Source organism: Moschus berezovskii, chromosome 14, assembly GCF_049115385.1.
Source record: "Moschus berezovskii isolate FMDL1 chromosome 14, NW_MosBer_1.0, whole genome shotgun sequence".
In the NCBI taxonomy this organism is placed as follows: domain Eukaryota; kingdom Metazoa; phylum Chordata; class Mammalia; order Artiodactyla; family Moschidae; genus Moschus; species Moschus berezovskii.
The window spans coordinates 28,335,139-28,345,880 of NC_142473.1; the positions used below are offsets into that span (position 1 = coordinate 28,335,139).

General features: G+C 45.9%; 1 protein-coding gene across 8 annotated transcripts in view; it reads right to left on the reverse strand.

The window, feature by feature from the left end:
• Positions 1 to 9,829, reverse strand: part of USP28 (ubiquitin specific peptidase 28) — a 67,126-nt gene extending 57,297 nt beyond the window's left edge. For all 8 annotated transcript variants that reach the window (XM_055423045.2, XM_055423044.2, XM_055423039.2 and 5 more), the window contains exon 1: positions 9,676 to 9,829. In XM_055423045.2, coding sequence (XP_055279020.1) covers positions 9,676 to 9,732 — 57 coding nt within the window. In that variant the 5' untranslated portion in view covers positions 9,733 to 9,829. The remainder of the gene's footprint in view (positions 1 to 9,675) is intronic.
• Between the last annotated feature and the right edge of the window lie 913 nt (positions 9,830 to 10,742).

A 10,742-nucleotide genomic window follows, 5' to 3' on the forward strand; every position in this document is an offset into this window, starting at 1 on the left:
CTGGCAGTTCTTCAAAACGTTATATACAGAATTACCCTATGACCCAGCAATTCTACACTTAGGTATATAACCAAAATAATTGGAAGCAGGTATTCAAATATTTAGGACTTTACATGTGGCTCAGTGGTAAACAATCCACCTACAATGCAGGAGACACAGGTTTGATCCCTGGGTCAGGGAGATGCCCTGGAGGAGAGCATGGCAACCACTCCAGTTTTCTTGGCTGGAGAATCCCAAGGACAAAGGAGACTGGTGGCTACAGAACACAAGAGTCACAAAGAGTCAGACATGACTGAAGTGACTTAGCAAGCACTCAAATATTTGGACATAAATGTTCACAGAAGTACTATTCGCAAAAGCCAAAAGGTGGGAAAAACTCAAATGTCCACCAATGGAAAAATCACATCTTACATCAGGTAAGATGTAATAGGTAAGGTATATCTGTTATTCAGTCACTCAGTCATGTCCAATTATTTGCAACCCCATGGACTGCAGCATGCCAGGCTCCCCTGTCCTTCACTATCTCCTGGAAAATTTACTCAAACTCATGTCTATTAAGTTGGTGATGCCATCCAACCCATCTCATTCTCTGCTGACCCCTTCTCCTCCTGCTTTCAATCTTTCCCAGCATTATGGTCTTTTCCAATGAGTTAGCTATTCGCATCAGATGGACAAAGTATTAGAGCTTCAGCATCAGTCCTTCCAATGAATATTCAGGGTCGATTTCCTTTAGGACTGACTGGTTTGATCTCTATGCTATCCGAGGGACTCACAAGATCTTCTCCAGCACCACAGTTCAAAAGCATCAGTTCTATCCAAGGGACTCTCAAAGAGTCTTCTCTGGTACCAGAGTGCAAAAGCATCAATACTTTGGTACTCTGTCTATATTTGTCATAGCTTTTCTTCCAAGGAGCAAGCGTCTTTTAATTTCATGGCTGCAGTCACCGTCCACAGTGATTTTGGAGCCCAAGAAAATAAAGTCTGTCACTGCTTTCATTTCCCTTTGTATCTGCCATGAAGTGATAGGACCGGATGCCATGATCTTAATTTTTAGAATGTTGAGTTTTAAGCTAGCTTTTTTACTCTCCTCTTTCACCTTCATCAAAAGGCTCTTTAGTTCCTCTTCACTTTCTGCCATTAGGGTGGTGTCATCTGCAGATATATCTGAAGTTATTGATATTACTCCTGGCACTCTTGATTCCAGCTTGTGCTTCACCCAGCCCGGCATGTCACATGATATACTCTTCATATAAGTTAAATAAGCAGGGTGACAATATACAGCCTTGAGGTACTCATTTCCCAATTTGGAACCAGCCTGTTGTTCCATGTTTGGTTCCAGAGCTGCATATTAGCCATTATTGAAAGGAATGAAGTACTGATACATGCTATAATTTGGATAAACTTCAATAAACTAAGTCAAAGACCCAAGACACAAAAGGCCACGTATTATACAATTCCATTTATATGAACTATCTAGAACAGGTAAAACGCGGCGACAGAAAGCAGGTCAGCGTGGCCAGTGGGGAGAGTGCAGGGGAAATGGTGAGGGACTGCTTAGTAGAATCTGGTTTACTTCTGGGGTGATAAAAATATTTTGGACCCAGACAGACGTGGTGGTTGTGCAATGTTCTGAATATGCTAAATGTATACTTTAAAATAGGTCATTTATATTATCTGAATCTCACCTCAACTGAATAAAAATTGAGCTTTGCATATGTACGTGCATACACACAACAAAAAAGAATAAAGACACCAGGAAAGTACTAACTTGGGCAGGAATATTGGAAAAAGGAAATATTTTCTTAGGCTATCTCAAATTTAACCCACCAACCATCATGTAGCAGCTGCTAGCATCTATTCACACAGATCTTTAACCTGGCTTTGAATGTCTGGTATTTTGACCTGTTTTTATTAGAAAGCCTTGATAGTGGAAATAGCACCGGTAGCCCTGACTGCACCACACATTAGCCTCTGAGCAAATTTCAACTTTCTTGAGCATCAATTTTTACAGAAGGAAAATAAAGTATACCCTAAGCTTTGACAGCACAGGTGTGACTATGAAATGAAGTAACGCATACAGGAATTGTTATTAAAATGAAAAAAATATTTTTTAAATGTAAAATACTGTGACCTTTACATCTGACAAAATTCATCTACAGATTATAATAAAAATATTGATATCCTAGAAAAATAATTGCCTTTGCCAGGGTTTTAGTTTTATTACTTACTAGTTGGGTCACTTTGCAAATTCTGCTTCACACTAAATTTTATTTCATAGGGTTGCTATATGGGTTCAATGAGAAATATGTTAAAGTGCTCCATAAATTGTCAAGGTAGTCAAAAAGTTCGGTTCTAGAAAGGCATGTACTGCAGCAGGCAAAGTCAGAATGGCATGAAGTCTCAACTGTGCTATGCTGCTTGTGCTTAGTTGCTAAGTCATCTGACTCTCTGCCACCCTATGGACTGTAGCCTGTAGTCCTGCCAGGCTCCTCTGTCCATGGGACTTTTCAGGCAAGAATACTGGAGTGGGTAGCCATCACCTTCTTCATGGGATCTTCCCAACCCAAGGCAGGAACCCTGCTCCTTCTGCCTTCATCTCCTGCATTCGCAGGTGGATTCTTTACCATTTGAGCCACCTGGGAAGCCTGTCAACTGTGCTGCTGCTGCTGCTGCTAAGTCGCTTCAGTCGTGTCCAACTCTGTGCGACCCCATAGACGGAAGCCCACCAGGCTCCCCTGTCCCTGGGATTCTCCAGGCAAGAACACTGGAGTGGGTTGCCATTTCCTTCTCCAATGCATGAAAGTGAAAAGTGAAAGTGAAGGCGCTCAGTCGTGTCCGACTCTTCGCGACCCCATGGACTGCAGCCTACCAGGCTCCTCCGTCCATGGGATTTTCCAGGCAAGAGTACTGGAGTGGGGTGCCATTGCCTTCTCCAGGTCAACTGTGCTACTTAGAATTTATTCTTGAGTAAGTCATTTTTTCAAATGCAATACAGAGTCAGACTCTGGTTTAAAAATTTCTTCTTAGGACCTTTGACCTGAACTGAAGCTACATTAATATCTGAGGCTGAGTTTTCCCACAATAATAAGACATAATAATTCATACCTTGTAAGGTTTTTATAAAGATTAAAAATGTACCAAAAACTGGCATGTGGCAGATGCTATGATTACAAGTATGTATTTGCAGGGCTGGTATAGTAACTGTGGGAAAAGGAGTGAGGCAGCAAATGTTTATCTCAAGTAGAAATGCTCAAAAAGCATTTGGAAAAAGAGGAGTTGAAGTCATCTGCAATTTGGGATCAGACATGCAGATCTGGAAGCAGTTAATAAAAAGACAGTAACAACAAAGAAAGCAAAGGTTCGCCGCTAGCAGAGAAGAAATGTAGAAAAGCCAGAAAAATAAAGGCCTTAGGGCCTTCCTTGGTGGTGCAGTGGCTGGGACTTTGAGCTTCCAATGCAAGTGGCCCAGGTTCCACCCTTGGTCAGAGAACTAGATCCCGCATGCTGCAACTAAGAGTCTGCATGTCACAACTAAAGATCCTGCATCCAGCTAAGTCCAGTGCAGCCAAATACATACACACATACATACAAACAAACACACATGAAACACAGGGCCCAAAGGTCCTAGGGAAGAGAGCTCAGGACAGACAGCAGCAGCAACAATGGGCACACTAACAGGGCACGGAACCAAAGTCTGAGGCCAGGGTTCTGCCACAGACTGTGATCAGGAGTAAATCAACTCCCGAAACCAGTTACTGTGTTTGCAAAACCAAGAAAGCTGTAGTAGGGGATTTTCCTGGTGACGCAGTGGATAAGAACTCACCTGCCAATGCAGGGGACAGAGGTTTGATCCCTGGCACAGCAAGATTCCACATGTCACAGAGTAGCTAAGGCTAAGCCCGAGTGCCACAACTACTGAAGCCCTCGCACCCTAGGCAGAGGTGCAGTATGGAACTCCTTGGTGGTCCAGTGGTGAGGACTTGGCACTTTCACTGTTAAGAGCACAGATTCTATCCTTGGTTGGGAACTAAGTCGTGTGCAGTACGACTCCATCCCTCCACCCACAAAAAAGAAGGCTGTACTACATAAATTCAAACATCTTTTCCAGGATTAGTTTTCATGAGAAAGTTGTAAAATGATGTCATCAATTCAGAAGTGAGAGTTCACTGTGGTACGTCTGTGATGAGACTATGGTGAATGATTCAAGAAAACACGCTGGAATTTTTTTGTAAAAGCAGAACAGTTAGTAATAACTAGCAACAAAATCAAATGCCAAAATAAATATCAACCAAAAAGTGGCCATGAAAAATCATCACAAATCAAAACATGAAAATGGGACTTGAGAAAGAATCTGAATAAGCAAGCATGTAGAAAGAACTAGTATGAAAGGTCACTGACCTGACTGGAAGGTGATTAGTCACTGGTCACCTCCAAGAGATCCATTTCACTTGCTACAAATACTAAAACCCGACTGCTGGCAAGGCTCTCGTTGGGTGCCCTCGGAGATGCTGATCACATAAAACCACTCACTGCCCTACAATCTAATCGTCTGTTGCCTGGTCAGCCTCTCTGTAGGCCTGTGGGCAATCAGCCCTCATCGTGCTGGAGCCTAAGTGATCCCCAGAGTCACCTCCTAACCGGTATTTTGCTAAGTTGCTGCTGTACCTCAAGTAAAATCTGGGAACCAACTCACTTTGGCCTGGGGAGGGGGGCCTCCTACCAGCCAAAAGCTAAACCTTGCCTGGGTCTGTATTTTTCAAAATTTCCACAATGAGTTGGAATTACATTGTAACCGGAAAACTGTTTTAGAGAAGAAACAGGTGGACTTAGAAGAAAGTAAACAAAATGAAAGGAAAGACAGTAAACTAAAGAACAAGGCAAAGACGATTTTGCTATTGTTGCTACTGTGTTTGAGGACTGAGAAGTGTGCATAGCTGAAGGGAAAATGGGAATCCTTTGGAGCAGAAAACCGATCACTTTCTCAAAGTTTATCACCCGGGGATCTTGTCAAAAGGCGATTCTGATTCTGCACGTCTAGGGTGGAGGCCCCAACAGTGGTATGTTGATTTGTCCAGTCTACTTATTGCCTTAGTAGAAATATTTCGACTGAGATTTCAAGCTACTAACATGAGGTCACTGAACAGAGAGTTGGGAAGAAATGTGTACAGTTACCTGCAGAGGCAGTACAAGTTGTCTCCAGCACACCCAAATTTCTACATTTCTAACAAACTCTTAGGTGATATGGATGCTACTGGTCCATGGACCATATCCTGAGGCTCATGGGAGCAGAAGGCAGTGAAGTACCTGGGAACTAGGCTAGGATAAAGAAGATGAAAGAAAACAGGCAATTGAGGAGAAACATCATTTAAACCAGGGTTTCTTAAGCTCCACTGACATTTGGGGCCAGACAACTTCTTGTTTTGGGGAAGGTGGGGCTCTCTGTACACTGCAGGATATTTAGCAGCATTCTTGGCTTCCACCCACTAGATGACAGGGGTATTCTTCCCTAGGCGTCACAATCAAAAAGGTTTCCAGACATCACTGATTTAGATTCATCTCTAGAAGATGGGAGAAGGGAAGAATAAATCTTCCACTAAGAGAAAAAAGATTCTGAAGGGGGGAGGACCAAGCATGAGATAGAGAGCTCTTTAGGTATCAGTTAGCTCATTCAAGTAGAAAGCAAGGTAATCTATTGAGAAAGAGTGCAGTGAGGACTGAAAATTTAAAACATCAGGAAGAGAGTTCTACAGAGTAATAGGTTCTGACCCAAGACTATGGGTCCATCAACTAAGAAGTAGGATCAGAGATTTCTTCAGCTCTTGGGAGTTAGAAGTCCCCGCATTCAACCCTGGCTGTACCCTTTACTAGGTAAGTAACCTTGTGCAAATTATTTAACAAGAAATAAGAAAATTTCCTGAAGCTGTCCTAAGTACTGAGATAGTATGTTAAGTTGTGAGCACAGTCTGGCACACAGCACATGATCAATCAAGGTTATTTACTACTATTACCAGCATCATTATTCTCCTTGAAATAATGTTTCACTTGGCTATTGCTTTAAATTTCTTTGCTGAAAGAAAACACAGGGCAAGATCTTGCCTGGTGAGGTGTTACTTGTTCAATGTGTTTTATAAATTTACTAAAAGTACTGGGTGAGTAGGAACTATTTGTAGCTGGAGGCATGAGAGCTGTGGATACCAACCAAGCACTCACTCACTGATGTTCCGAAAATTACAAGTAATGAGACAAGATAAAAGAGAGTGTAAAACCAATAAATCAAAAGCAGGCACTAAATTTTCTCAGAAACAGGTTTTCATAGGGCTTCCATTAGCAGGATGTGTGATGAGCCTTAGTATAGCTGCCAAGGTTGACAGGTTTATAAGAGCCAACCTGACTTCAAACTGCTTGTCCTACTGAGGTAGGAGACAGTGGGTCTCTGGGCCCGACACCTGGTGGTTGTCAAGTGGAGTAAAACTAAGCCTTTGTTCTAAAATCAGACACTCTAAGGACAAAGCTAGTGGTAAAAGCTGAGCTCTACTAAAGCAAAGAGATAAGGTGCCCACTCCTGAGGTCAAGGAAGACTTCCCTGTCTGCACATGCGAGGGAATGCTTTTAGGGGTTGAAACGGGAGGGGACCCCACTCCACAGGAAGTGTGGACATGCACCCGCAGGCCTCGACAGTGGGAACTGTCTCAGCAAAAGCCTGCACACGCATCTTGGGGAGGATCCATGGGCCAGTCAGGCATGAAGAGAGAAATAAGATGATCGGTCAAAGGTAAACAAAGACCTGGAAGGACTGTCCTACATAAATGATTTACATCACCTCCTCACTGCTCCTCCTCATCCAGGACGTCCGCACGTCTCTCTGGGTGTGTCTCTAAACGCCACTCCTCTCCAGGTGTGTGTCTCTGCCTAACTTGACTTACTGCACCAATCCTCATTAGAAAGGATGCCCATATGCTGTCCCGGTGTGTATCTCTGCCCTGATTCTAAGTTGGATAAACGAACTGTTTTCCTGTGTGCTCTCCCATATATTGTGCTGTGTCTCTAATAATAAACTTTGTAATTGTTTTTATACTTTTTGCCTCCTTGAAATATTATTCTTGCTTCAAACAGGAGCAAGAGCCAGGGCCACTTTGCCTCTAGCCTCTGGCCCTTGGTGGTCCAGTGGCTAGGACTCCTGGTTTTCATCCAGGTTACCCAGGTTTAATTCCTAAGCAGAGAACTAAGATCTCTCTTCAGGACTGCTCAATGCTCTCCCTCCGAGAGCACTACAGCAACAGTAAACACTGCTGCTGGGTTTTCACCTAAGTCAAGAACTGATTTAAATGGTGCATGCTAAGTCGCTTCAGTCTCGTCCGACTCTTTGCGAACCCATGGACTGTAGCCCGCCAGGCTCCTCTGTCCATGAGATTCTCCAGGCAAGGATACTGGAGTGGGCTGCCATGCCCTCCTCCAGGGAATTTTCCCAACCCAGGGATCGAACCTGCATCTCTCATGTCTCCTGCATTAGCAGGTGGATTCTTTACCACTAGCGCCATGTGGGAAGCTGTGATTTAAATGGTGCATACCCTCTTTTAGACTCAAGTGCAGACTGAGAACAGATTTCAAGAGTACTGCGTTTTCGTCCCACTCAAGTTCTTTGGGGCTATAACAGATTCTGCCCGTACCATGCACGCTGACCAATAAGGGAAAGGAAGCACTCTAAGTTTTAAATAGCTGCTGAGTGTCAGGGGAGGAGAGCTCCCCTCAATTAGAACAATTCACGATCCGTTAAGGGCAATGAAGAATTGCTTCAGAGAATTTAAAATAGAATTCATTCTAACATGAAACTTAAGATGAAGAAGAAAACACCAAAATCTTTCCTCTGAGATGGGAAAGGTACTTCTCACATAAGACTCCTTCATTCTAGCCTGCTAACTTCAGGCATTTTACATTAGAAAAAACCAAAAGGGCAAACATTATCAAGCATTCCAAGCTTATCATCTGTCTGTATGGGGCGAATCACTGGGAAGAACAGTAAATGTCATCACTCTGCAGGTTGCCAGGAATCAGGTCCTCCAGCCAGCCACAGCCACTGGAGTTCCAAAGCTTTCCAAAAATATCTATGACTTATATACAAGTGTTCATCAAACACCTCACACATGAACGTTTAAATGGAGAAGGCTGACACCGTGGTCATCTCTCAAACTGCGGCAGAGGTACATGCAGTTGCTGCTGACCAAAAGGCACATGGTCTCAACCAACAAATTTAAATATGACTTGCTCTCCCTTAAAATAGTCTCTTCTCTAAATCAACATGACGATCTCAAAACTAAGATTTTCCCACCTGCTTTTAAGTCACTGTCCTTTAAAATAAACAGAACTGATCTGTGAAACGACAGAAAATCCTGACTCACATTGCAAGGGTCATTTGTAAACACCTAACAATATTTCTATTAGAAATCGGCACATGAAACACCATTTGCCTACTTTCATTTTGGAGCCCAGGACCTGGAAGTACCTTTTACTACAGGAATTTAAAAAGGAAGTGCAGTCACTTTATTGGTCTCTTGAGTGTCCGAAGGGGGGCGGGGGTGGAAAGGGGTCGTAAAAGGTTTCTCACGTGGAGGTATGTGACAGCTCTGTACTGTAAATAGATAAACAGTTTATGGAAGTCCTCACTTCCAAACTCGCATTTAAATACTTGGTACAGTTTCCCCATTCTGTCTTGAAAAAGCGCACCATTTGAGGGGTGACGGGGTAGTGTTAAGTTCAGTTCAGTTCAGTCGCGTCCGACTCTCTGCGACCCCATGAATCACAGCACGCCAGGCCTCCCTGTCCATCACCAACTCCCGGAGTTCACTCAATAACATTAGAAGGCATTCTCAAATTGCCCACTTCCCAAGGTTTGGTTTTTGTTTTGTTTTTTGCACAGACACTAGCCTTTTTTCTCTCAAACCAGTGTTCTTTTCCTCTCACCTTAGCCCAGAAGTCCCTATATTGATTTCAATCTTCTTAGATACTAGGACTTGGACAGCATTATCAGCATACCTTCTATTCATCACGGTGTTCCTCCCCCTTCCTTGAAAATCTACAGTGATGAATGCAGTAGCTGGGGAGGCGGCTTTCTGCTTAAAAACATGGGGTGGGGGGGAAGGAAATGTGGAAGGTAGGAAGTGGTAACAAGGACCCTTCGTCTTTCAAGATAAAAATCCTCGCTGTAACTTAGATAACTTCGGTCTGCTTTAGACTCTTAAAACAGCACTGCCCTAAAACGAATTCGAAAACAAAAACAAACAAAAAAATCCAGCAAAGCTGCCCCTTTCCGAAGTTTCTCACCCCTGGTCGGGGGCCAGGAGCGCTCTCTTTAGAGATCCCAGATGCAGACAGCAGCCCAAGTCCAGCCCTTTATTTTTGGTATCCCAAATCAGCTAATCTCCCTCGAACTTCAGCCCGTCTCCGGACCCCAAGAAGAGTCCTCAATCTCTGCGAGCGAGCCTTGCAGAGACTTCAGCTTCCTCCCGGAGCCCCGGAGCTCACCCCGGCCGGCGCGCTGCCCTCACCCCCGCCGGGCCCGGGCGCCCTCCGCAGGCCCGCCCGCCCGCGCCCCGCGCGGCTCCCGCCTGGGCCCCGCACCCCTACGCCGTGGGACCCGGAGCCCGCCCCCCGGTCCGCGCCCGCCGCCGCGAGGCCCACCGAGCCGTGGCGGTCGGTCGCACCGGCCGCGTCTTCCTGCTGCAGCTCCGCAGTCATGGCCGAGACGCCCCTCCGCGGGTCACCCGCCTCCCGCCGCCGCCGGCTCAGCCTCGCCGGAGGAGGAGGAGAAGGAGGCCCCGCCTCCGCCCTCCACGGCGCTCGAGCCCCGCCTCCGCCCCGCCGCGCGCCGGAGGCTCAGCCCACACGCTCCGCCCCCGGCCTGCGCGCGCACGCCAGGCGCGCGGCCGCGGGCCGAGCCGCTCTGCGTGCTCCCGCGCACGCCGGGCTCTGACCCCGCGCAGGCCACGTGACCCAGGCCCCGCCCCCGCCTAACGGCGAGCTTGTACGTCGGTCGGGCGGTCTGCGGCCCGGAAGTGGTGTTGCCCAGCCAGGAGTCTGCTTTCCCAAGTCTCTTTCTCCGACGTCGGCCCTTAAAACCTCATTTTTCGGACTCACCGCCGGCTCAAGACTCCTCACAGACGAGTTAAACCTACTTCCTGTTTTGGGAACCTGTCTTACGGAACAGGTAATAGAGGGTGTCCCACCTCACGGTGGAGTCGTTTCCAAGTCCAGTGACACGAAAATGTTTCGTCCTGAAGAAAAGGGAAGACGGAGACCGATGGAGTGGGCCGACGTCTAAAGCTAACCGAGCGAACCAGAACTTGTGTTCACCGATGATCGGGGAGGTACCCTGACACCGACCTGGGCGTGGGGAGCAAGAATCGCCACGTTGTCCCGTTTTAGATTTTCTGACATTCAGACTGAAATTTCATAGTATTTTGTTAAGCTTGAGCCGGATGCATATGATGGCATATGAAGAGCTAAGGTGCCCTCAGTTTATTTTCAACAATCTAGTGGAAATGGTAACTGCTAAACTCTACTTCACATTCACATGTACCACTTGGCTCTTCCAAATCTGTGTGGAGGCTGGGTAGGGAAGGATCTCTTTTAGGGCGTACAGCTTATATTGTTGCCCTGGTCTAAGCCCTTGGGCAGCACCTTCAGTGTGAGTGTTATGTGGACGGTGGCCTTTCCTGTGCCCCTGGCATTGTTGTCCATGTGATTGT